At 37.3% G+C, this 26,733-nt stretch overlaps 3 protein-coding genes across 11 annotated transcripts; 2 read left to right on the top strand and 1 right to left on the bottom strand.

The window, feature by feature from the left end:
- Positions 1 to 4,812: 4,812 nt before the first annotated feature.
- On the top strand, positions 4,813 to 10,118 carry LOC306853742 (calcium-activated chloride channel regulator 4-like). Its single transcript, XM_079391382.1, has 14 exons — positions 4,813 to 5,040; positions 5,225 to 5,362; positions 5,462 to 5,612; positions 5,702 to 5,807; positions 5,893 to 6,052; positions 6,164 to 6,391; positions 6,532 to 6,756; positions 6,867 to 7,047; positions 7,846 to 7,952; positions 8,045 to 8,260; positions 8,347 to 8,611; positions 8,698 to 8,862; positions 8,950 to 9,174; positions 9,275 to 10,118. The coding sequence occupies exons 1-14, from the start codon at positions 4,891 to 4,893 to the stop codon at positions 9,655 to 9,657; spliced, it is 2,700 nt and encodes an 899-aa protein (XP_079247508.1). The 5' UTR covers positions 4,813 to 4,890; the 3' UTR covers positions 9,658 to 10,118.
- On the bottom strand, positions 8,011 to 19,575 carry LOC306853744 (bifunctional polynucleotide phosphatase/kinase-like). Of its 7 annotated transcripts, XR_013782769.1 has the most exons (20): positions 19,435 to 19,566; positions 18,949 to 19,091; positions 18,797 to 18,843; positions 18,393 to 18,656; positions 16,440 to 16,706; positions 16,261 to 16,340; positions 16,101 to 16,158; positions 15,893 to 16,000; positions 15,279 to 15,350; positions 15,083 to 15,131; positions 14,630 to 14,700; positions 14,279 to 14,371; positions 13,574 to 13,670; positions 13,418 to 13,479; positions 13,206 to 13,315; positions 13,042 to 13,129; positions 12,807 to 12,874; positions 12,497 to 12,684; positions 9,368 to 9,454; positions 8,289 to 9,158 (listed from the first exon to the last, which is right to left on the bottom strand). XR_013782769.1 is itself a non-coding variant. In XM_079391387.1 (18 exons), exons 2-18 carry the CDS (start codon positions 19,073 to 19,075, stop codon positions 12,564 to 12,566), a joined length of 1,782 nt encoding a protein of 593 aa, XP_079247513.1. In that variant the 5' UTR covers positions 19,076 to 19,091; positions 19,226 to 19,575; the 3' UTR covers positions 11,228 to 12,563. The 7 variants fall into 7 exon arrangements, 2 of the variants coding, with proteins under 2 accessions (XP_079247513.1, XP_079247512.1); XR_013782768.1 differs by having other exon boundaries at positions 8,011 to 9,454; XR_013782766.1 differs by having other exon boundaries at positions 8,288 to 9,454; positions 19,226 to 19,575.
- On the top strand, positions 18,557 to 26,690 carry LOC306853741 (TRPM8 channel-associated factor homolog). Of its 3 annotated transcripts, none has more exons than XM_079391379.1 (8): positions 18,557 to 18,674; positions 21,276 to 22,024; positions 22,109 to 23,100; positions 23,185 to 23,279; positions 23,418 to 23,631; positions 23,729 to 23,968; positions 24,107 to 24,444; positions 24,792 to 26,683. In XM_079391379.1, the coding sequence occupies exons 2-8, from the start codon at positions 21,402 to 21,404 to the stop codon at positions 25,032 to 25,034; spliced, it is 2,745 nt and encodes a 914-aa protein (XP_079247505.1). In that variant the 5' UTR covers positions 18,557 to 18,674; positions 21,276 to 21,401; the 3' UTR covers positions 25,035 to 26,683. The 3 variants fall into 3 exon arrangements, with proteins under 3 accessions (XP_079247505.1, XP_079247507.1, XP_079247506.1); XM_079391381.1 differs by having other exon boundaries at positions 18,577 to 18,674; positions 21,390 to 22,024; XM_079391380.1 differs by having other exon boundaries at positions 18,612 to 19,102; positions 24,792 to 26,690.
- The last annotated feature ends 43 nt before the right edge of the window (positions 26,691 to 26,733 follow it).

The following is a 26,733-nucleotide window of genomic DNA, read 5'->3' as shown; positions in this document are numbered from 1 at the left end:
ATTTTTGAAAGAAGACCTGCTATGAGAAATTTACCTCATAAGAACAGCGCGATCTGACATTATTCAGCAGAGAAGATCATTTCTGTAATTTATTCTTTCCTACATTAGTTAACGTGTTATTTTGACATAAACCTGTACAGATTTTACTAGTTGGGCTTTTCCTGAACCTCTTGCCAAACTGAAATGTATTGTTTAACTTTTAAGCCTTTTTGTTATTCAGATATTTTGCAGAGTATTTCTATTTGTTAACCAAAGGTGGTTAAATTTTTTTCATAAAAATGTTTAAGTCTTACAGTTGTTTTAAAGCTAAAAGGCTAAACTATTCTATGTTTGACTCGAATTGAAAGAATATAGAGTTTAATTTATATTAAGGTTTATAGGGATTTTAAGATGTAGCCTAATTAGCGATTTGAATAATTAAGTTACTTATTGAGTAACTAAGTTACTTTTCAGATAGAGTAATTAGTAAAGTAATTTAAATACAATATTGATGAAGTAATTAGTAACTGTAATTAATTACTTTTTGAAAGTAACTTACCCAACACTGTCCCTAAGACTAGTAGAGAGCTCCATCAATTTTTCGGAATGACTGGTTATCAATGTTTTTTAAAGAATTTTTCTGATGTTGCTAGCCCTCTCCCTGGATTACTTTGTAAAGCAGTTTCATTTGAGTGGGCTTCTGAGTGTCAATCCAGTTTTGAAGCTCTAAACCTTTGCTCTATAGTGAGCCCATAGTTGTTGCACCTCATTTTGGAAAACCGTTCTTGTTAGAAGTTGATGTCAATGGTACTGCTGTCTGTGCTGTTTTACTGAAGACCGGTGAAGATGGTTTGAATCATCCAATTAGTTTCTTTTTGAAAAAGTTCCTCAAACATAAAATTAATCACAGTATTATAGGGAAAGAGGCTTTCACATTAATTCTTGCCTTGCAACACTGAAGTGTATATTGGTTGGAATGAACACTACTATTTTTACTGATCATTATCTTCTTACATTTCTCCAACAAATGTCTAATGCCAGTCATCATTTAATCCAATGGTCTCTGATCTGTCAAGCCAACAACCCCCAAAAAAAGTATTGAAAATTTTATTGCTGACTCCCTGTCCTGAGATGTTAAGTGTGTTTATGTCAATACTTTCCATGTTTGTATCCACCTTATTCCTGACGAGCCTACTGCATTTTGATTTATGGGTGACACTTCCGGTTTGGGGAACTTCCATTCAAAACAAGACTGAAATAAATAATTTCAAATCATAAAGTTGCTTTACAAATAAAGCTTATCTCTAAAGGGGTGAAGTCGTCATTGGCAACATTGACTAGGCCTACGAAGTAAGTTATTAATGTTTCATTAATTCTCTTGTTTTCGCATGTGTTCTTAATTTCTTTGTATGACAGCATGGCCAAAAATGATGAGCGCACAATTTGGCATGTTTCATTGCATTATTATCACAAATAAAACAACTGACTCTGAGCAACTATGCACTTTTTTTTTTTTTCAATTAAGGATGAAGATGTCCAATTTCCTAGGCCAGACATCACTTTTGGCCTCTACTATATGGCAGTTGATTGACTCTCCAACCCGACCGTCAAACCATATTACAAAAACAAGCCACTTTTTTTGAGGATTGTGGGCTTTCCTGGAGTTGTTGGAGCCATTGATGGAACTCATGTTCACATCATTGCTTCAACTGTAAACGAGGAGACATACCAATAATGCATCAGTAATAATTTGTGATAAATTTGCACAATGCAAAGCATTAAAAAAAATACATTTAACTGTTAAAATATTTCAGTGTCTTAATTAAAGTATTTTATTGTACTTGCATTAAATGAATGTTGTGCAGCTGTGTCTTTATATGAGCAGGCTCACTATTGGCTGATTCAGAGGTCGAAGTCAGCCATTCTGTGTTGACAACATTGTAGTCTTTATTTCACAACACTTAAGTGTCACCTCAGTCAACACTTAAGAATCAGTCTTAAGCCCTAAACACATTGCACAATTTTCGGCTGTCCCAGATGAAAGATTGGCATCGTGAAACAATCGTGGCGAATCAGAAATCACCGCGATTGTCCATCTTTCATCTGGGACGGCCGTAAATCGTGCAGTGTGTCTACTTATTCCTAAGTCCTACTTATTACTAAGAATTTTTTTTTACATTTAAGTCCAAGCTTAAGACTATTCTTAAGAGCATTTCTGAGAAATGTTATACATACGGGCCCAGATTTTCATTGGTCAATGGTGCAATCTATTTCAGTTGCCTCAAAATAGCAAAGTGCCAACAATGCGCCTGAACACACCTGGTTTTCAGACCAGCACACCGATGAGCACAAAAATGAGCACAAATGCATTTGCTATTTATAAGCGACGTGGTGCAGGGCGTGAAAATAATAACTGCGTTGGGTTGAAACTAGTAAAAAACACTTGCGTCACGCCTGGTGCCGCATTGCGCCAGGTGTATGATAAGTGAGTGAAGTGACATTCAGCCAAGTATGGTGACCCATACTCGGAATTCGTGCTCTGCATTTAACCCATCCAACGTGCTCACACACACACAGCAGTGAACACACACACACCGTGAACATACACCCGGAGCAGTGGGCAGCCATTTATGCTGCAGCGCCCGGGGAGCAGTTGGGGGTTCGGTGCCTTGCTCAAGGGCACCTCAGTCGTGGTATTGAGGGTGGAGAGAGCGCTGGACATTCACTCCCCCACCTACAATCCCTGCCGGCCGGAGACTCGAACCCGCAACGTTTGGATTACAAGTCCGACTCTCTAACCATTAGGCCACGACTTCCCTAATGGTTAGAGAGTCGGACTCTAAGACACGACTAAGACCCTATGTGTGTATATATATAGACATTTTTGTGTTCCAGATGGGTGTTGCCTCTGTTTACCAGTTGAAGAATGTGATCGGTCCTGCTAAGCACCTTACCCTGATATAAGGACCACCCCAAACACTCGTCATCTGCCTTCATACCTTTCTAACTTCATGCCATTGGGTTTCACCTTCGCCCTGACTAAATGTGTTGTTCTCCACAATTGTTCATTTCATCATTGTTTGACTGTGAAAGAGTGTCATGCCAGGGATATATTTGGAGTATAGTGAAACTGTGAGTGTGTCTGTTATTGTAAACCTAACTTCTGACTATATATTTTACCTGACCATTGCGTGTTTGACTATGACTTGGATACTGATTCTGATTTGTGTTCAGCATGAGATTTTGTAAATACACTTTTCCAAATTAAGGGATGTAGGGGGTTTGTCGCTAATTTTTTGTATAAATCTTCAACACAGAAAACTTGGAGCATTGACTTGAGAGTTTGATGAAATTGTTAGTCTAATGTTTCATATTAAGTTTATTACTTTGGTGAGCACTTTAGACATGAAATTAGTTCGTTGATCAGACTGAATATATTTCGGCACTCCAAAAGTGGTGCAGAATTTGGTGATCGCTTTAACAATTGCTTGAGCTTCAAGTGAATGCAGTTGTATCGCTCCAGAATACTGAACTTCCCTACTGAACTCTGCCCAATGATACCCCCTCACACACCACTACAAACGCTTCAACCCTCCCCATCACTAAATCGGTTTAAAAAAATAAATTAAAATTAAAATCCATCTACACACTGAGTACTATGTACTGAAATTTTTATTTTCTATGCACTTTCAGTGTTCATTGCACTAGTGTTTATATATCTTAATGTATAGCTTATTCATATCCATTTGTAATTGTGTTCATAGTTTTTGCTCATAGTGTACATTTACTGCACAATCCATTTGTATAGTATGTTCATATCACCCATCTGTATATCATACTGATAGTATTTAAATATTTGTAAATTATGTCCATAGTACTGCCTTATCTGTATATTTCTGTACATATGTAACATTGTAGGCACTGTATATCCTGTATCTCTGCATATTGCACTTCTGGTTAGATGCTAACTGCATTTCGTTGCCTTGTACCTTACATGTGCAATGACAAAGTTGAATCTAATCTAATCTAAAATACCTGATCAATCAGTCATTTCTGGATGTAGTTTTGGGTAATGGCCCGACACAATCAAAATATGCTCAAATGGTTTAGTGAAGTGACATTCAGCCAAGTATGGTGACCCATACTCGGAATTCGTGCTCTGCATTTAACCCATCCAACGTGCACACACACAGCAGTGAGCACACACACACCGTGAACACACACCCGGAGCAGTGGGCAGCCATTTATGCTGCAGCGCCCGGGGAGCAGTTGGGGGTTCGGTGCCTTGCTCAAGGGCACCTCAGTCGTGGTATTGAGGGTGGAGAGAGCGCTGGACATTCACTCCCCGCACCTACAATCCCTGCCGGCCCGAGACTCGAACCCGCAACCTTCGGATTACAAGTCCGACTCTCTAACCATTAGGCCACGACTTCCCCCATCATTTCGTTTACCAGTAACTGGTATCGACTTCTGTGGGGCCGAGGGAATAACTTGATTGGGCTTGCCGGATAATTGATACGTATGACAATATTTACAGAAATTAACAAAATCTGATTTCATCGTTTTAATCAGATTTCATTTCACTTTGTTAAGGGAGTTAGGGAAGTTAAAGGAAGTTAAAGGAAGTTTGATTTTTTTTGTTTTGATCTTGTCTGCCCCTGAAGATAATCCAGATCGAAGAGATTTTTTTTTTTCTTTCATTTGACCTCTCTGGTGTTGAGACTCTGTTCTCTCTTTCTGCTGCTGCTGACCCCTAGATGTCATAATAGAGCCCCTGATGTTGGCAGAATCTAGTCACGCCCCTGACATTAAAGCACCCACCCACTTATCTCTGATCAGACCATTCGAGATCACCAGTGACACTGTTCAAAACGGGGTTCAGGAGTTACTGTTGCTCTAAACTCTGCAGCTATGGACTCAAGAATGATGTTTGTCTTTTTATGGATGTTGCTGTCGTCCACCTCCACTGGAATCAAACTAGATGGAAATGGTTACGTTGACGTTGTTATTGCAATCAGTTCAAGAGTACCACAGGATGACACGCTCGTTGATAAAATCAAGGTGAATGTTTGTTTTTTTTGTCTATTTAACAAACTTTATGTACATTAATCGTTTAATGGCTTTTGTGAAAGATAATATCTTGGCCCAGTTAGAAAAAAAAGTTGTATTACTTTTTTTTTTTTTTTTTTAATACATACACATTTTGAGTTCTTTTCATTTTATCTTTTCAACTTTATTGTGACAGGACATGGTCACTGAAGGGTCACGTTATCTTTATGAAGCATTGGATAAAAAGGTATATTTCAAAGAAGCTACAATACTAGTCCCACCTCAGTGGAATAATACACATTTTACCAAAGCAAGAACAGAGTCCTTTGAGAAGGTAGAGAATTATGCCATTTTATATTATCCGTCAAATATTTACCTTCAATCATTTCAATCACATTTGATATTGCTGACACAATTTCTATGTCAAACACAGGCCAAAATAATAATTGATAATCCTAATCCAATATATGGCGATGAACCCTACACTAATCAGTATGGAGAATGTGGAGCTGAGGGTCAGTACATTCATTTAACCCCAGACTACCTCAGAGACAACACACTCATTAATCTATACGGGGCAAAAGGTGAACATCTCTTGTTGTGCTTCAACATTTATTCAGGTTAATTCAGTAATTTGTTTGTTTTATTAGCAATAATGTTTGTTTGTTTGCAGGAAGGGTCTTGGTGCATGAATGGGCTCATCTGAGATGGGGCGTTTATGATGAATACAGTGAAGAAAACCCATTCTACTACTCTAATGGCCGTGTTGAAGCTACAAGGTTATAAACCTTCAACAAAAAGAAAGCATATGATTAAAATTTCATTGGAAATTATCTCAACCACTGATTTCCTGCTTATATTTAGGTGTAGCAAAAATATTGAAGGTCAGCTTTTTGATGTTATTGCTGGATCTACATGCCGCACTGATCCACGAACCTCACTACCGACTAAGGATTGCAAGTTTTTTCCAAACAAATATCAAAACACACACAGTTCCATAATGTTCCTACCTAGCCTGGATTCTGTAAGTATAGATTTTACATGTTGATCATTTGTTTGTTGTATGCAATATACAGAAAAACTTATTATACAGAATTATACCGAAAAACTAAACATTCAAAATATTTGGTTTCAGGTAAGCACATTTTGTCGTGAAAACGAGCACAACTATGAAGCCCCAAACCTGCAAAATAAAAAATGTGGCAAAGCAACATTGACCGTAATATTTGAGGATTCTGTGGATAAAGATGCACTTCGTTCTTTAAAACCGCTGCAGTCTTCTCCACCAGCACCATCTTTCAAAGTTGTGCAGCGAATGAATCGGGTCGTTTGTCTCGTACTTGATGTCTCAGGAAGCATGAAAGTATGCAAATACACTAACTTCACTTTGAAATAAAAATACTTCCATTATTATAACCGTCAATGCTCTGATATGAGCCCAATCATTTTGAAACCCAAGGGAGCATAAAATTGCTATTTGTTTTTATTGCACCCACTTTCTAGGGCTCTAGAATTCTTCGACTGCAACAGGCTGCCACACATTTCCTGCAGAATATCATTGAGGATCAATCCAGCGTTGGAATTGTATCCTTTAGTACTGATGCATCTACTCTGAGTCAACTGAGTATTATTGACAATGAGTCCTCACGAGAGAAACTTATCAAATTGTTGCCAAATGTAGCAAGTGGATGGACAAACATGTGTAAAGGCCTCAATCTAGGCTTACAGGTGCCATATTATTTGTATATATCCATGTATTGTGTATGTTTATAATATATAATGCGTGAAGTATATGCTGTTTGTTATATGTCAGTGTTCTCTGTCTTAAAAACGTAAAGGTACTTAAAAAGGACAACGGAGATGTAATAGGAGATGAAATAATTTTTCTGACAGATGGTGAAGCCACAGATGACCTTAATAGTTGTGTTCCCAATGCAATTAATAGTGGTGCCATTATACACACAATTGCTTTGGGTGATAAAGCAGATAAAGCACTGAGGGAAATGTCGGATAAAACTGGTAAGTAACAGTCACATGTTGACTAACACGTGTCCCAAAGAAGCACTGTAGGCCTAAGTGGGCATTTATGTCGCAATTAAAATGTATGAATTTCACTACTTTAGATGGGCAGATTTCAAACTGTGGGATGTGCAAGGTGGTGTGTTCATATGGCATGAGAAAAGATCAAATATATATATATTAAGTTCAAATTAAGTGAAGTTAAATTAACCTATTCGTTCAATGGTGCATATTGCGTATTTACATATTTCTGACATTACACACAATTTCACAAAACCCAGTTTGAACCAATGTGTAGAATCCTTCACTGAATGAACTCGACAGAGCAGCTACTGAACAGTGTTGGGCTAGTTACTCAAATAATGTAATATATTACTTATTACTAGTTACTCCTTTCAAAAGTAATATTATTACAGTAACTAAATTACTAGTTATTAATTACTGCCGGACACTGCTTCTGAATCAATACATGATTCACTCGACTGAACTGCAAGTTCTAAATCCATTTTGGTTGGTCTCTGACTTCTAGATCGATCTTAGCATGAAAGTGGCAGGTTACAAACAAATTATGCACAAATGAACTCACAACTAACTTCACCTTTTTGAGTCATAATAATAATTTTTGGTTAAAAATCATTCAAAATTCTTACTTTCATAAACTTCATAGGCTACATTTCATAAATAAGTATTCCGTGTCCAAATCCTGCTTTTGCAGCAAATGTATCTGAGTAAATCATGATATTCAGTGCCTTTATATTATCCAATGCAAATTTCTCATATGTTCTATATTGAAAACAGGGGGGAAATTTATCACAGCCAATGATGACATTCTCTCTAATCAGCTACTGAATGGATTTTCTACACTAACTGTACCAACAGGAGATCAAACAAAAGACCCAGTTCAGGTTTGGCAAGTAATTGTTCAGTGCCCATGGTAAATTACTCAAGACTTGTCTATTATGAATATTCTAATATTTCATTTTTATCACCCCTTTAGGTAGACAGTGTGGGAGCAAAAACATCTGATTGGTTCAATGGGACAGTATCAGTAGATCAGACAATTGGTACCAAAACCAGCTTTACAATAACCTATGAAACAACTGTACCTAAAGTTCACATACAGTCACCGAGTGGCTCAGTCTACAATCAGATGCAGATGCGTCATGATGAATCAACAAAAACAGTGACTTTAAAAATTCCAGGAACTGCACAAGTATGAAAACTTACACAAGACTTCATTAAGTTTTCTAAAACGTTTAATGAATTATCCATTTAATGATACTATCATGTGTTTGGTAGCATGGGGACTGGAAGTACAGTATCCATAGTCCAACACTTCAGTCTCTGACTGTAACAGCAACGAGTCGAGCGGCAAGAGCTGATGTTCCTCCTATCATTGTCAAAGCCAACATGAACCAGAAGTTCAGCGATGGCACTAAACCCATGATAGTGTTTGCTGAGGTTAGTCAGAATTACAGGCCTGTAATAAATGCTGAAGTGTGGGCTACACTGGAGTCAGACACTGGGCCTGCACAAACATTACAACTCCTGGACAATGGAGCAGGTAAATTACCCATAATTCTTGCATTCTACTTCAGATTTACTCTGCATAGCCAAAAGTGCTCAAATAAATCTAGCATTATTTTACAGGGGCTGATGCTTTCAAAGATGATGGAGTCTATTCCAGATATTTCACAAAGATGAAAAACGGGAGAAGCAGCTTGAACGTAAGAGTGAAGAATCAACATGGACAAGCCAGATTTACTCTCCAAAAAAGAGGTGGTGCTCCATACGTATCTGGATATGTGGTGAACGGTAACTATGAGACTCTGAAAGCAAACGGCTCAAACATTTCCTTAACCAGTTCCTGAACATGTATTCAGGTGGTTCTTCTAATTTCAGGTGTGGTTGAGCTGAACCCATCAAAACCTCCAGTTTCAGAAGAATCACTTGTAATCGGAAGCTTCACCAGAATAGCCACCGGAGAGAGTTTTGAAGTTGTTCTTAAAAGCACTACTCCACCAAATTTCCCTCCAAACAGAATCACGGATCTGAGTGCTGAGATCCAGGAGGACACAGTGCTTCTCAACTGGACAGCTCCTGGTGAGGACCTCGACCAAGGGACAGGTAAATCAAATAATTAATACCAAATAGAACTTATTTCAAAGCTAGATCACAAAATACTGTAGCTTTCATAGGCCTTACAAGGTATTTCTTTTTGTTTAAGCTAAATCCTACAAGATCATGTGGAGCTTTGACTTTAAAATACTTCGATTCAACTTCACCAATGCTGATGAAGTCAACATATCTGGCATTTCACCTCAGGAGGCTGGATCAGTTGAACAACATTCATTCAATCTCAATATCTCAATCCAAAATGGCACCACACTCTTCTTTGCTGTTCAGTCTGAGGACAAAGAACATGTCAAATCTGAAATCTCCAACATTGCTCAAGCTTCAAAGATCATCCCTCGTCTAAAACCCACAGAAATATTAACGTTAGACCTGAATTTGATGTTTATTGCAATTTCTGTTTGTTTGGCCACTGTGGTGATTATGGGCATTATTGCGATAACAACATGGGCGTTGAAACGACGTAAACCTTCTTAGACCACAACCAACATTAACATCTGATACAAAGAAAATCTTTACATTACAAAGTTATTTTACTGAGTTGTCTTTATTTGTACACCTTATGCTTTGCAAAAATATAAAATGCAAAATACAGTTTGGTAAAACTTGAAATTTGTTTATATTGGAATTATTTGTGTGTGTGTGTTTTTGCCTAGCTGTTATTATGTGCACTGGTAATTAATAAATAAATACAAGCTTGTATAACCTGATTAAAACATTATAAAGTACAAATTACAACCGTATTTACTAAAATATGTCTCCCATGATGAAATAATTGATTGAATGAATGAAGAAACAAATAGTTTTATCCTATTACTCAGTAGAAAACTTGCATTAAAAAAAACAAGACATCATTAATATTTTTAGCATAGTTGTACACTGCAAAAAATGATTTCTTTGAAGATGTAAATAAAGCAAAGATTACTGGAGCACATTTTACAAGAAAATGCATTTTCACATTTAATTCAGTCTTATTCGATGTTTGTAACTGTGACATTTCCTAGCAATTTTTGAGTGAAAATTGTTTTTACATTTTCTATAGTCTATACACATTAATATTTTGTTATAATAAAATATATAATTAAAATAATCCATTTGATTTTTTATATTTTATTTATTCTTTAAACTTGAATGGGATGATTCTGCCCTCTGTCATGAAGGCATACATTTGCCATATTATTAAAACACATTAGTTTTAAGACCCATTCTTATCGTTTTTTGAACTTTTTGTTTTTTGTTTCTCACAAAGAGTTTCACCATCTTCCCTTTGACTAGTCATGTCTGATGTCGTTGAGAGTTGCTCAATACATTTCGTAAGATCCTGTGTTACACTAGTAAAACCACTTCTAAATTTATGCAGATATAAACATATAAATGTTTAAGGATATGGGTTTGTAGAAAATTCCCTGCATGTCTTTATGGATGGGCCGACTCTGGCATGTTGTTAAATCATATGGCCCATTTGGGTTTAGTCATGGCATTGTTTACGAGGACTTTATGGTGTCATTAGAACTAATTATGATCATTCACTTTCTGCCTGAGATTATAATTATATGGCAACTATTCTAAAATGTCTAGTTAGATGATGGGGCAATAATCTTGTACAAAGAAAATCATGGTCTAAATGAGAAAATTAAACTAGTGCGAAATGACTTTATGACTAGATTTTCAGCCATAAAGTTATTAGACACAATAAACCCCACAGTTAGTAGTATAAAACAAGTTGTGCAATGAAAACACGATGAGGACAATGTGCACCATATGCATAATACTGAAAAGGACAGCATAAATAACTAGGCTTTTATGCTAAACACTTCAAATGTTATGAATGCATTAATCTTATTTTTATTATATATTGTTTTAAAATGTAACAGTGGCTTTTAGGGCATTGCTCAAAGCTCAAATAGAAGTTGTGCTGTAATTTCCAAACGTATTGCCAAGATACAGCCTTATTCAATAACAATAAACATGAAAAAATCCCATCAGCCTAAAATAAACCATAAAATGTAAAAGCTGCAGAAAAAAATTCAAACATTGGCTGCACCTGCTGGGTTTGTATGTAATTTGCAATTTATTGAAATATTTGGGTTTTTTAAGCTTTTGAATCTTACAGTGAAGGAGACATTTGTGTTGGTTTATGAACTGCAGTATTACATCCACTTATCAGTGAACTCATGCCTGATAATGTCGACTCATAATTACTTAATAATGTTTAAGAAACTTTGTAACGGAAAAACTGATAAGGACCTATCAATTGCCACACTTTGTAACTTTTTCAAGTTCACTTTTTGGTCACACTTTATATTAAGTGGCCTTAACTACTATGCACTTACATCAAAAAATAAGTACAATGTACTTATTGTGGTCATATTGTTTTGCAACACTTTTGCTGCCACTGAGGTGGGATATGGGTAAGGTCAGGGACAGGTTTGGTGGTCTGGGTAGGTTTAAGGGTGGGCTAAGGTGTAAGGGATGGGTCAACAGTGTAATTATAAATGTAATTACAGAAATTAATTACAGATGTAACTACATATAGGCATTTTTAAAAATATAAGTACAATGTAAGAACATGTATGTACACTAAGTGCATTGTATCAAATTATTAAATGTAAGTACATGGTAGTTAAGGCCACCTAATATAAAGTGGGACCCACTTTTGTTTGTGTGTGCTGATCACCAAAGAAAGACAGAATTAAGCTGGGACGCCAGAAATAAAGCAAACAAGCACAACATTCAGAATAAATCTATGAGCCTATGAATTTAAGCTTTAGGCCCGGTTTCACAGACAGGTCTTAGACTAAGCCAGGATTAGGCCATAGTTCAATTAGGACATTTAAGTCATTTTTATTAACATGCCTTAGAAAAAACATTACTGGTGTGCATCTTGAGACAAAACAAAGGCCCTGATATGTTTTAATATCGGTCAGTGCAAGTTTATTTCAGTTGAAACAGCTCAGAATTACATTTTAGTCTGGGACTAAGTTTTAAGCCTTGTCTGTGAAACTGGGGGATAAAGTCTTATTTTACAGACAAGAAAATCAAAGATAATGCAGCACATTGTTAATTGTATTTAATCAGTATGACACAAACTGAAACAAGCAACTGTTTCCTCAATTTATAAAACCTGTTTAACGAGATCAATTCGATCAAACGGGTCAATTTTAGCAGCTATGAATAAGTTTCCCCAACAACACTTTTAAAAAGTAACAAATTAAAGACAGCTGTATAATTAAGTGGAAGAGACAGTATAACACAATATTATATAAATTAGTGTTGTATTGTCAATTGTTCTAGAATTCTTCTGATTTGCACTTACTGCAAGGCAAAAAGACTTAAGTCGGCAGGTCTTTTTTTCGTTCTTCATTTTTCACTCAACTTCATGCTTAGCCCTCAGAGAACTGCCTGAAGAGGAACTCTGATCTTTTTTCACTGAAATTCGGCACAAAATTTATCTGCAGGATTTCAGAGAAGCCCTCAGACAAACTAGGTGCCACAAACTTTTTCCTATAGAGAACAAGACAGTCAGAAACCAATGAGCTTGTGTGAGTTAGCTAAAAAAGATGGTGATTTCCCTGCTAAATTATCTGGTTCAATAGAAAAAGCTTAGCTTGCTGCTGTTGACTCACTTGTAGCTGTGAATCACCATGTCATTGACAGGAACATGCTTGATGGCAGAAGGAACCATCTCACGAAACTAAAACCAGATTTTTTCGGTGTTAAAATGATATATATATATATATATATATATATATATATATATATATATATATATATATATTAGTAGCATTAACATTATATAGAATTTCATATTTAATGTACATATTTCATACTGAAAATTAACTGCAGTGAAGACCCAAATACCCTGTTGTTATGCTTTGCTTGTTCCAGACTCGCTGTGAAGTTGAAACACCTGCAGGGAACTCCAGCACTTTGACTGGCATCTATATATCTGTGGAGAAAATCATTGCTGGTACTGTTTTAATCAAAAAGACAAAGATACTTTTTTTGGAATCAGAGGCAAGCACCTTTTTCTAGACTCGGGGTCAGGGTTAGTGTTGTCCACTGCAACACTTCGCCCTTCCTTTAGAGCACGTTCACAGGCTGAAACACACTGCTGCCAGGAGCCAAGTATGTCCTAGAGTTCATAGGCACAGACAGTTCAAACAAATCATTATACACATTAATATCTGATCTTGGAGATCTAGGGTTCTCAGTTGTGGTAGATATCTCAACTCACCCTGTTCACATACACGTAGCCCTTTGGAATTATGTGTGTCTGGAAGAACGTTGATTTGCCCGCTGCAAAATTCAAAAGAGGGTTAGGTCATAAAAAAAAAAAACTTGTCACCTGGAAGGAGTAAGAAAATAAAACAAACACTGAAAAAATGCTTACATCCAGGAAATCCCACTGCTACAATGACTTCCTGCTTGGTGGATGTGAGGGAGGCATCTGGAGGATCGTAAAGACGTCTTTTAGAATCTAATTTCCTCTGGACAAGGAGATAAAAACACAACAAATTATTACAGATGCTTGGTGCACTATTGTTCAAAAGTCTGAGGTTACTAAGCTTTTTTTTTTTTTGAAAGAAGTCGCACCAAGTCTGCATTTATTCAATCAAAAATGCAGTAAAAACAGTAATATTGTTCAATACGGTTACATTTTCAAATAGCAGTTTTCTAATTTATCATATTTTAAAAGTAGTTTACTCCTGTGATGCAAAACTGAATTTGCAGCATCATTACTCCAGTGTCTTCAGTGTCACATCATCCGTCAGAAATCATTCTAATATGCTGATTTATTGCACAAGAAACATTTCTTATAAATAAATCTATACCGAAAACAGCTGTGCTGCTTCATATTTTTGCAGAGACCATGATGTCTTTAGGATTTCTTGTTGAATAGAAAGTTGAAAAGTATACAAAGTAAAAAAAAATGTGTAACATTATATATGTCTTTACTGCCTTTACTGCATCTTTGCTGAATAAAAGTATTAATTTCTTAAAAAAAGCTCAAACTTTGACCTCAAACTATAAATGGAAGTGAAAAGGTATAAAACATGTAAGTGAAAAAAACAAAACAAAAAGACCGAATGTTTACAGGATCAAATTCTGGCAAGCTGAACTGAGCGGATTTCCAGCCCAAGAAGTATTCCTCTGGTGTCTGAAACTGAAGACCAATGTTGAGGGCAAACTGTAGAGAGAAGAAACATATAGAGAAAAACAGCAGATGAAATATATATATGTATTTTTTCAAAAGCCTGTAAAACATCCCTTTTTTGTTATCCTAAAATGGAGCAAGAAAGCACTACTGTGCCCTCTTGTGGCGAAAACAGAGTAAAGATATTGCACATGTTTCACTTAAATACAAAAGAATATAAAATCACTAACTCTTACCGACAGTAAGTCATTCTGTATAATGTGTAATGAAGACTGCAGTTAATTTCATTACCAGTCTGTCACTGCAGGAGAAGTCTTTCTTCTTTTTTCCTGGTGCCCAGTTAGCAGGACGTCCTGCTGCATCTGTATACAAAAGAAAACCCGACTGAGCATAGAAATCTGGCATATTATGGGGTCATTTTGCACCATGTGCTGTAAATTAAAAATAATACAATTATTTTAAAACAAGGTTTTTGACTAAATATTATTTTAATATGCATATAAAAAAGTGTATTTAGATAAACTGTTATTGTCAACAGAACATGAAATGTACTGTTATATTAATATAATTTATATATAATAATCAAACTCCTATATATTTTGTTTGAAGATTCAGTGCTAGTCAATAGATTATGAATCTTTGAAGAAAAAAATATAATACTTACAAAATAATACTTTTTAGTTAAATCTCAAATGTCTCAAGAATGCTAATCACAACCACTTGAAAGAATTTGACTGAGCTCACCTCCAACATAGAAGCTCTGTGACACATCTACAGTCACTCCTCCATTCGCCTGCAAAAACACAACAATGCCTTTATATACACAGGATACTCTAACCAAACCTGCTGCTTGCTCTATGTAATGTAAAACAAATCATACAACTCAATTATGCAATTATGCTTAATTGCACCAATAACCACAACCACAAGAGTGATTCACCTTCTCACATAGATGTTCCCACATCCCCATAACAGGCTTCCTGTATATACCAGGGGCTGTGGAAGCAAATACCTGAAAAAAGACAATATATTCACATTCGTAAGTATTTAAGTTTGAGGAATTTTATCTACACAAAATTACAAAATTAAAAATGCCGTTTAAAAGTTTGGGGTCAGTAAAATTTATTTTTGGAAAGAAATAATACTTTTGTTCAGCAAGAACACATTAAATTAATCAAAAGACACAGTAAAGACATTTTTATTGTTACAAAATAAAATTGTCAAATAAATGCTGTTCGTTCGAATTTTCTATTCACAGAAAAAAAAAAAAAAAAGTTTACACATGGTTTCCACAAAAATTACTGTTTTCAACATATATAATAATATGTTTTTTGAGCAGCATATTGAATGATTTCTGAATGATCATGTGACACTGAAGACTGGAGTAATGGTGCTGAAAATTCAGCTTTGCATCACAGGAATAAGTTTAAAATATATTCAAATAGAAAAGTTATTTTACATTATAATAAATGCAACCTTGGTGAGCATTAAAAATCTTACAGACCCCAGATTTATAAACAGTACTGTATGTAAAATAGTAAATGTGTCATTCACCTGGATGGGCAACTGCAGTGTCTGCAGAATATCCTCAACTTTTGACTTGAACACCTCCGGTCTGAGTTTGCCTCTAGAAATACCCATCTGATTGGTGAAAAACACCACCTAAAAAGAAACAAATATGATGAAGATGCTTGTGCTACAAAAGCAAAAACAACTAAACATTTATTGATGCTCCAACTTAAGTTCAACATTGAAGAAGCACCTTGTATTCTTTCTTCAAAAGACTGGCCAGTCTTGGCTGAATCTCTGGGAAGAGAATCCTATACAAAAAAAAATAAAAAAAAAAATAAAATAAAAAAAAAAAATCACACGAGACACAACAAACAGCTGCAGTGTATAGTAAGTTCTTCAACAAGACTCACCTCCAGTCATCTGGACTTGTTGGAAATACTTTCCCAGACTTTGTTGTGATAATGCAGCCATCAATGTCAAACCCTGCGATCTGAATCAGACATTAAAGGATAAAACATCATAGACGTGTAATGTTGTACTGATTAAACACAAAAAATATGCAATTCCTGTAAGAAAGTTCATGTCTTACTTTGGAGCTGTCTGGAACCCCTGCCGCAGTGAACAGCAGAAGGCTGCCGATTTGTTGCCAGTGACTTTGAGAGCAAGTGGAAGATGGAGCATTGGCTTTGACTGATGGTGAGTTTAGCTTGTTATCACTCTCTTTCTGTGCAAGTGTTTGTAACTGCTTAAGCTTTTCTTCAGCTGAGATCTCCTCATCTTCTTCATCACAATCACCACCACGCTCTCGCTTCGTGGGAGGAACATCATCCTCTGGGCTGTGAGGTCGTTTTGTCGCCTAAAAATCAAGCACAGTTATTTTAGTAATATATATATATTTTTTTTTTTTTTTTTTTTTTTTTGTCATGGAGGCAATCAGTCTGTGGCACTGCTGAGGTGGTATGGAAGCCCAGGTTGCTTTGATAGCGGGCTTCAGGTCATCTGCATTGTTGGGTCTGGTGTCTCTCATCTTCCTTTTAACAATACCCCATAGATTCAGGTCAGGCGAGTTTGCTGGCCAATCAAGCACAGTAACTCCATGGTCATTGAACCAGCTTTTGGTAGCTTTGGCAGTGTGGGCAGGTGCCAAGTCCTGCTGGAAAATGAAATCAGCATCTCCATAAAGCTTGTCAGCAGAAGGAAGCATGAAGTGCTCTAAAATTTCCTGGTAGATGGCTGTGTTGACTGTGGACTTCAGAAAACACAGTGGACCAACACCAGCAGATGACATGGCAGCCCAAATCATCACTGACTGTGGAAACTTCACACTGGACTTCAAGCAACATGGATTCTGTGCCTCTCCACTCTTCCTCCAGACTCTGGGACCTTGATTTACAAATGAAATGAAAAATATACTTTCATCTGAAAAGAGGACTTTGGACCACTGAGCAACAGTCCAGTTCTTTTTCTCCACAGCTCAGGTAAGATGCTTCTGACGTTGTCTTTGGTTCAGAAGTGGCTTGGTAGCCCTTTTCCTGAAGACGTCTGAGCGTGGTGACTCTTGATGCACTGACTCCAGCTTCAGTCCACTGCTTGTGAATCTCTCCCAAGTGTTTGAATCAGCTTTTCTTGACAGTATTCTCAAGCTTGCGGTCATCCCTGTTGTTTGTGCACCTTTTCCTACCCAAATTCTTCCTTCCAGTCAACTTTGCATTTAATATGCTTTGATACAGCACTCTGTAAACAGCCACAGCTTTCAGTAATGACCCTCTGTGACTTACCCTCTTTGTGGAGGGCGTCAATATTCGTCTTCTGGATCATTGCTAAGTCAGCAGTCTTCTCCATTATTGTGGTTTCAAAGAACAAGAGATACTCTGAATTTATACTGTAGGGATGGTCATTAATTGATACTCAAATGTAAATATTCTAATATTTTTTGGCTTTCATGAGCTGTAAGCTCTAATCATCAAAATTAAACCAAAAAAAACTTTTTAAATGTTGTACTTTACATGTAATGAATCAAAAATATATGAAAGTTTCACTTTTTGAAATAACTTACAAGAAAAAATCTACTTTTTCACGATAAAAATATATAACTGCAGTAATACACCCATAAAATGACACCTATAAAGACTCAGAATGAGAAAATGCATTACTGTCATTCCTTTGTGGGACAGAAATGCCATGTGACAACATTTAGATTTTCTTTTGTAAAACTTTATGATGTAAAGTTTATCTATTATCATCAAACTCCACTTAACTTATAAATAATGGAGCCAAAAATGTTGATGTCAAAGAAACGTGTTTACAAGTTCAATTTGGAAGAGTGAACCGATTGATTCTGATTAACAGAAAGCTCAGAAGAACAGCATTTATTTAAAATAGAAATCTTTTGAAATTTTTGGTAATCTCTTTACTGTTGCTTTTAATAAATTGAATGTGTTCTTGCAGAATAAATGTATTATTAACCCCAAACTTCTGAACACTAGTGTAAAATTGTTTAAAATATTTTCCCAAACAGTTCCACTAGTCTAGATCTTAATACCTTTGTAGGGGATTTAGAAAAATAATCCTGGATGCTCCTTTTGGGGCCCGACCCATCATTTGAGCTTTTCGGCCTGTCTCTGCTTTCACTTGCTGCTTTTCCTTTCTTCTGAGGAGAGGAAGACTTTTCATTTGAATTTCCAACAAATTCCACAGTAAATGGGTGGGACTGGTTGACCAGGTACAGTGTGCAACCAGCTGTCAAACATCCAGACTCGCCACGTCCCAAACACTGACCGTCCAGGGAAGAAGGGTTGGGCCCGAGCTGTGGAAACATAGGATGGTTTGTACTCACTTATGCTTCTGTTTATTCAAGTATTAGAAAATTATTTCAAAACATTGGTGTTAGTAAAACTGACTCTCTCAGTAAACTGTAACATACATCGTTGTTGTGTTGTGTTTTACCTGTGTAACCAGAACTTCCTGTTTGGCATAGTTGGCCACGAGTTTGACTGTCAAGAAGAGACGCACTTTCGTTATTCTTTATGAACAGAAAAAACGCGACACGTACAACTTTTGCATTACTGGGATGGGTGTGATGTGATCTAAAAACCCACCCTGATGCCTTGAGCACTTCTTGTCTGTAATTCTGGTTTCTGGGCCTCGTCCTAACATTAAAGCTCGACCATCTGCCAGCTCTACCCGAGCTCCACTCACACTTACTAGTGTGCACTGCATCTCCATTCACAGACGACAACAGCTGGAGTTACAGTAAGAAATATAATACAATTCAGATTCAAATAGCCTGACTAAATGCTAAGTTACCATTCTTCCGTACATTTGCTATATATATATATAATGAGCTAATTACGAGTATTTAAGCAAATAACTGACCTGCAACTCATTAGCTCTGTAAGTTTCAACACGTTTTTTATTGTTTATTTTATAAAGACAATGAACTCAGTCGGACGCTGAAACCGGAGGATCTCATAATACAGGCTCAAACTATCTCTACAACCTGCGTATATCGACAGACTCCGTCAACATTATATGTCAATCAAAGTACCATGATTTTACTAATACACAATCTAAACAGCGCTTACCACTTGTCTAAAACGTTACATTAACTTCTTGAGTTTCAATTATTGTAAACGCTTTTCTGGTCCGACACGTAAATATCTCCGATGCGGGACAACGACATCCATTGTTTGGTTCCCACATTGGAAGTCACCCTCGGCCTCGTCGTCATTTGTTACTAGGTAACTGTATTTTCTTCCATGCCACAGTTACTGCACTTATTAATTTATTACAAGGCACAATCAGCGGAAAACTACATGCAGACAGACAGATAGAAACTTTAAGCTTAGCATTTTCCCTAAACAGTTTCTATGTTGAAAAAAAGGCTTTTAAAACTTTGTGTAGGCCTAATCCCTGAAAATCAGTACAAAGTGTACAGACAAAAGAATTGTATGTCTATTCGGTTTTTGTTTATGTCTGTTAGTTGACAAATCTTCAGTTTGCATAAGTATTATCATGCAATAGGATATCCTGCTTGGTAAACATAGTTTATTTACTCTGTATAATGCAGTACCAACAGTTTAGTTTAAATTGGTATTTGTTTTTGTCTCAAAGTTATGGAGCCCCACACATGACATCCAGAACAAAAAAAATAGATATGGGCTTTATATATATAAAAATAAATAAATCATTTTCTACCGTTTTTAAAGACTGAATATAGTAATACACATATTTAACTATTCAAAATCTGTATTGGTCCATCTCATGTAATTTTATTAATTTTTTTACACAATTATTAAGTGGAAGATGGATGCATTTTCTCAGTCCTGTTACCAAAACTTTTAAAAAGCATGTTTAAAAATGTCAACAAATTCCTTCGTTTCCCCCTCAGGGAGGTGTTTATGTTAAATAAATTGTTGGTTTCATGGTCAAATAAGATTATTTGTATAAAAAAAATCACTATTTATCTACACAAGGTGTATTTTTCTAAAGTACACAAACCCATTTTTTTCTCTAACCTCAAGCTATTTTGTACCTATAATGTCCTGGGGACAGAAATGGCATCCATTCGTTGGAATGGCCCATATCTTGGTCATGAATCAAGATTACATTCCCACAACTTCATGACCACGATTCATTCATTCATTCCATTGTTTTAGTTAAATCATGGCCATATTGTACTAATTCATTGGACAGATTCATTGTTTAAAGCTAAAAGAATCTTTGTCTATCACACAATATGCTGTTTTCTGTGAAACAATGCTACACAAGCAATGATTACTGCTGAATGGTTCCCACTATTGAGAGCTGGCATTGACTCCTCTAGACTTTAAATCAGGGCAAAGGTTATGCATTGTATTCCAGGCTTTAAATAAAATGAGAACACAATTAGTCATGGCAACAAATTCTTCATTTGCAGCCACAGAATTTTCTTCCCTCCATACCATCAGTGGTTGATGGTGGTTTCTGGATGAACAAACAAAATGAAAAAGGTGTATTTATAGGCGTGCTCGTTGGGTGTGCTCCTAATAGCTGAGCTATAGGCATAGCCACAAACACATTCTCACAGTCGTTACACATAACTAAGCGAGGAAGTCATCTGAGCGGTTTTGTATCTCGAGATGAAGGCAAGTATGTAACGAATGTCCTATTTAGAATAAAGTTGAAATTATGAGGCACCAAGTTTCAATTGTGAGATATGAATTTGCAATTTTTACATATGTAGTCATAAATGGGAAAGAATAAGGTTGAAATTGTGATTTGAATCATTTCAGATTTTTGTATAATATGTCAAGAAATGTCATTCACGTTCAGCTAATGTTCATTTATAAACATGTAATTTTGCAACTGTGAAGAGTGACATTTGCAAAATTACATGTTTATAAATTTATGCAACTTTTTTATCTCTTTTTCTGTCTTTGTATAGGACTGAAAACCAGTCAGTATCAATTTACTTCACAAGCTCTGGTTGAACAAACCCAGTGCTTTTACCCTGTAAAACTGACTGAGAGTGATTGTTTTGAATTGACTTGCTAAACAGAGCTAATCCACCATGGCACGTGAACAGGACTACTCCACTATCATGTATGGGCTGCAGGAGCTTGATTGTGAAGGGAGAACAGTGCCCAGTGATCTTGTACTAATAGGTGAAAATGCCTTTCCACTTGTCATGAATCCAAGAGGTCAGGTGCTGATGGCTGCATCTCATTATGGTCAGGGACGTGTGGTGGTGTTGGGACATGAGCAATACCTAACACGCTTCCCTGGTCTGATAGAGAATGTCCTTATGTGGCTCATGCCATGTACTGCTGATGCTGATGCTGGCATTATAGGGATTCAGAAGAGTTTACGTTCAGTAGCTGAAAACTTGAATTACTGCCCTATCAAGACAGAACTAGGAGACTTTCGGAATGGATTAGCTATATATATCACAGATGCTTACAGTGTTGAGAACTGTGCAAAGGATCTGATCGCTTTCATCAAAGCTGGGGGTGGCTTAATCATTGCTGGCCAGGCCTGGAGTTGGGCTGCAGCCCACCCTCAAGAAAACACTATAAAGAACTTCCCAGGAAACAAGGTGTGCAGTGTTGCAGGAATTTACTTCTCGGAACACCAAGGAGAAGTTGGCATCTTTCCTGTTCCAAGAAACATCCCTTCTAGTTGGCTTGCTGTATCGTAAGTTCAGCAGACATTCTTACTTTTTACCTATTCTTTCAGAAACATACATTTCACCAATTGTTTTCAATTGTTACTTTTCAGTATAGGCAAGGACTTTAAAGATGACCTACAGTTCCTGCTAGAAGGTGTGTCTGAGTTTGACGTCCAAGGTGGGGCAATAGCATCTGAGGTGATGGTGCACGGACCATTAGCATTTCCCATTGCAGTCACTCCAGCTGAAAAAGCATTCATTGCTGGTGCCTATTATGGGCAAGGTCGAGTAATCCTGGTATCACATGAAGGCTACATGGGCCGGGACTCTCTGTCCACTTTCCTGATCAACGCTATCAAGTGGCTTGACGAGGGCCGCAAGGGTGTTATTGGGATCCTACCCAGCCTAAAGGCAGCCCACACAGTACTGAGCAAATCTGGTTTAGATTGCCAGTTGACTGGTTTCAGAGAAGATCTAAGCGTCTACGTTTGCACTTCATACAGTGATGCCCAGTGTGCAGAGATCCAAGAATTTGTTGCTGAAGGCGGAGGCCTTATGATTGGGGGTCATGCCTGGTATTGGGCCCAGACCCACTGTGGCTGCAATGTGATGACTGATTATCCAGGAAATCGCATTCTTAATAAGATGGGATTGTGTCTCTTGGGCAGCACCTTGGGTGGAGGGTTATACAAAGCCCCAGAAGTTGAGCATTGTTGTAAAGAGGGGTACCACTTTCGTAGTATGCTACATCGCTTTGCTGAACATGTAAGCCTGGGGAAAGAATTGAATAATCAAGAACAGAGCTGCTTGAAACAGCTGGGCAACGACTGTGCCAGTTACCTTCGCATGCGATCCCATGACAGTGCCGCCTATACCTCAATGGTAGGGCTTCTTAGTGACATAGTGAAGAAAGTGGGTGTTCCACAAGTGTGTAGTAACTGCCCTGTTCAAAGTGCCAAAGACCACCTGATGCTCCACGTTGGGTCTGAGGTATACAAGGTGTCACCTGATCCTGATGCCCTTCTTCCATACATCATTAAGGACAGACCTAACTTGCCAACTGTATCTAATGCAAGAGTTCGGATCAGTGCCAACACTGGAGGTACAAATGTTTTCCCACCAAATATTATTTCTTGTTTCAAAATACTTGAACACTATAAAATAAGAATGCAATTACTTGTTTCAGCTTGTGAAGAATGGATAAGCACAGGGTTATATCTTTCTCCTGGTATGAAGACGTACATAGCAGTACCTCCAGAGATTGTTGGGAAAAATTGGCAGGTGATGAATCAAGTCTATACATGTATCCAATCAAGGAATAGTTACTGCATATAGTATACTTGTCATGATATATACAACTCTATTGCTCATAGGCATCGGGAGCATGTTATTAACATGAGGGAATAACACTTTATGCAGGTGCAGCTTGGTTGCCAAACAGATCATATTGGTGGAGCAAACGTTCTGAAACGGGCTCCTGTGGTCCATGAGCGATACCCTTTGGACACAGAGATGGTCCAAGTCTGCAATCTATGGGGAGGGCTCATCTACTTAATAGCACCTCCTCAAAGCAAAGTGGATGGGGTGGAAATTGTTATGCAGGTCTCAGTACAGGCTCCATACTTCAAGTCTGGTAAGAATTCTGAGTGAGCATCACAGTGAGGTTTCTATTCAGAACATTTAAAGTTTTATTGTAAAACTTTTCAACACTAACTTGTTTCGTCCCTTAGGAGAGACCAGTGTAGATGACTGGGTAAACAGGATCCGTCAGGCACCCGCCCCCTGGGCAGAGCTTGAGTTTGAAAACATCATCATGACACTAGAATCAGAATATATAAGGAATCTGGACCGCCCTGACGAGGTGGCTAAACTTTGGGACACCATAATGAGAAGCATAGCTGACCTGGCAGCAAGGCCTGCCAAGTTCCCCCGCAAGGAGCGGTTTGTTGCAGATGTTCAGATCTCTCACGGTTGGTGATACTGTAAAATACTCTCAGTATCTTTCTTAGAATAAAGAAGCATCACTATTACAACAGAACCATGCTTTTAATATTAACTGCACTCACATTGTCCTGGTGATAACACTGTTCCCCCTTTTAACTTTGCAGGTTTCATGCATGCTGGATATCCCATCATGATGCACTCCACCTCTGCCTCATCTCTAGTAAATGTACAGGAAGCCTTTAAAAGTGGTATTTGGGGATCCATTCACGAGCTGGGTCATAACCAGCAGCGTGGAGTTTGGGAGTTTCCTCCACACACCACTGAGTGCACTTGCAACCTGTGGTCAGTGTACGTACATGAGGAAGTGCTGGGTTTGAATAGGTCAAATGCTCATCCAGCCATGTCTCTAGAAAACCGTCAGACTCGTACCAAGATGTATTGCAGTGGCGGTAAGGATTTAAAAAGCTGGAGTATGTGGACAGCACTCGAGACATACATGCAGGTGCGAACTTCATATAATTTAATAAATTATTAATCAATTAAAAACATGTTTTTCAAATAAAGTATTGTTTGATAATGTACATATTTGGTTATATCATTATTGATAGTATTGTGATTTTTTTTTTAAGAGAGTTTGAGGCAATAATGCATTATACGTAAACCTTGGAAGTAATAATTAATTTTTTTTCTCCAAAGTAAATAAGAAATATAAATTTGTAATAAAAAAAGCTTATATAAGTTTATATAATTATTATAACAAATATAATTACATAAATATAAAAGTATATATTTATTACACCTATTTTTTTCTCTCATCTTCCCATCATCACATCTCTTTTTTTTTTCCAGCTTCAGGAAAAATTTGGCTGGGACGCTTTCAAGAAAGTTTTTACTGCCTACAATGATATGAATGGAGTGCCAAAGGACAATGCAGGCAAGATGAATCTATATGCTGAGACCTTCTCCAAGGTGGTCAACCTGAATCTTTGCCCTTTCTTCAAAGCGTGGGGTTGGCCCATCCAGCCCAGCACACAAGAGAAAATCTCTCATCTCCCTGAATGGAGTGACCATCCTATGGTCCAGTATGCATAAGAACAGATTGCTTTTAAAATATACAGTGCCAGGGTAAGATTAAGTAAAAAAAAATGATATATGCTTACCTGGATTGTCATGGAAATTAACATTTCTCATTTTATTTTACTAACAAGTACATAGATGGGCAATTTATTCATGTCAGTGTAAAGCATAGAAAGTGGCTTTCATTTTAAATATTCAGAGCACTTGCTATTAATTAAGGTGGCTATAGGCTAGTGGGCTTAGGTTAAATAAAATAAGAACATGCATGTAAAAAGCATGCGTTTTACATGCAAGAAATATACTTTTCATAAATATTAAAAACTGAATAAATTATGTACTGCAATTAACAGTATGGCATGGTATTTTGTATTGGTGCATTTCCCTTTCTTATCCAAGAGAATAAATCATATATATCATTTTAAAAGACTGAATGGTGCATAATGCTAATGTGATTTGAAAATACAGAATTAAGCCCTGTTGCTAATGCTCAAGAGATTTAATAAATTCATGTGAATGTGTTAGCCTAAGATTTGCATTGGCTGCTGAACAGCTCATTCACCGGTGCATCAGAGAACTGCTGAAGGAAGTTGACCATCTCATCTAAGGTGCGTTCTGTGAGATAGCGTTGGATAGATCAGCTTGGTGAGAAGGTGACAACAGTTGGTGCGATTATTCGCAAATGGAAGAAGCACAAAATAACTGTCAATGTCCCTCGGACTGGGGCTCCATGCAAGATCTCACCTCGTGGAGTTTCAGTGATCATGAGAACGGTGAGGAATCAGCCCAGAACTACACGGGAGGATCTTGTCAATTATCTCAAGGCAGCTGGGACCATAGTCACCAAGAAAACTATTGGTAAATCACTACACCGTGAAGGACTGAAATCCTGCAGCGCCCGCAAGGTCCCCCTGCTCAAGAAAACACATGTACAGGCTCGTCTGAAGTTTGCCAATGATTCAGAGGAGAACTGGGTCAAAGTGAGATGAGACCAAAATCCAGGTCTTTGGCATCAGCTCAACTCGCTGTCTTTGGTGGAGGAGGAATTCTGCCTATGACCCCAAGAACACCATCCCCACTGTCAAACATGGAGGTGGAAACATTATGCTGTGGGGGTGTTTTTCTGCTAAGGGACAGGACAACTGCACCACATCAAAGGGACGATGGAGGGGGCATTTCCTTGGCATTAAAGCTAGCCAGGGCATTGAAAATGGGTCGTGAATGGGTATTCCAGCATGACAATGACCCAAAACACATGATCAAGACAACAAAGGAGTGGCTCAAGAAGAAGCACATTAAGTTCCTGGAGTGGCCTAGCCAGTCTCCAGACCTTAATCCCATAGAAAATCTGTGGAGGGAGCTGAAGGTTTGAGTTGCCAAACGTCAGCCTCGAAACCTTAATGACTTGGAGAGAATCTGCAAAGAGGAGTGGGACAAAATCCCTCCTGAGATGTGTGCAAACCTGGTGGCCAACTACAAGAAACATCTGATCTCTGTGATTGCCAACAAGGGTTTTGCTGCAAAGTACTAAGTCATGTTTTGCGAAGGGGTCAAATACTTATTTCACTCATTAAAATGCAAATCAATTTATAACTTTTTTTAAATGCGTTTTCCTGATTTTTTGTTGTTGTTATTCTGTCTCTCACTGTTAAAATAAACCTACCATTAAAATGATAGACTGATCATTTCTTTGTCAGTGGGCAAACATACAAAATCA

Source organism: Barbus barbus, assembly GCF_936440315.1.
Source record: "Barbus barbus genome assembly, chromosome: 34".
Classification (NCBI taxonomy): domain Eukaryota; kingdom Metazoa; phylum Chordata; class Actinopteri; order Cypriniformes; family Cyprinidae; genus Barbus; species Barbus barbus.
This window is presented reverse-complemented; position numbering and strand designations above follow the sequence as displayed.

Excerpts from the sequence above, each read along its gene's own strand:
- LOC306853742 (XM_079391382.1), top strand. The coding sequence starts at position 4,891 with ATGGACTCAAGAATGATGTTTGTCTTTTTATGGATGTTGCTGTCGTCC. Across the intron at positions 7,048-7,845 it reads GGAAATGTCGGATAAAACTG|GGGGGAAATTTATCACAGCC; the intron begins GTAAGTAACAGT and ends TATTGAAAACAG. Across the intron at positions 8,612-8,697 it reads ACTCCTGGACAATGGAGCAG|GGGCTGATGCTTTCAAAGAT; the intron begins GTAAATTACCCA and ends ATTATTTTACAG.
- LOC306853744 (XM_079391387.1), bottom strand. The coding sequence starts at position 19,075 with ATGGAGATGCAGTGCACACTAGTAAGTGTGAGTGGAGCTCGGGTAGAG. Across the intron at positions 16,707-18,392 it reads TTTCTAAATCCCCTACAAAG|GCGACAAAACGACCTCACAG; the intron begins GTATTAAGATCT and ends CTTGATTTTTAG. Across the intron at positions 12,875-13,041 it reads AAGCAAAGCATAACAACAGG|TTTCGTGAGATGGTTCCTTC; the intron begins GTATTTGGGTCT and ends ATCTGGTTTTAG.
- LOC306853741 (XM_079391380.1), top strand. The coding sequence starts at position 21,402 with ATGGCACGTGAACAGGACTACTCCACTATCATGTATGGGCTGCAGGAG. Across the intron at positions 23,101-23,184 it reads GATCAGTGCCAACACTGGAG|CTTGTGAAGAATGGATAAGC; the intron begins GTACAAATGTTT and ends TACTTGTTTCAG. Across the intron at positions 23,280-23,417 it reads TTGTTGGGAAAAATTGGCAG|GTGCAGCTTGGTTGCCAAAC; the intron begins GTGATGAATCAA and ends CACTTTATGCAG.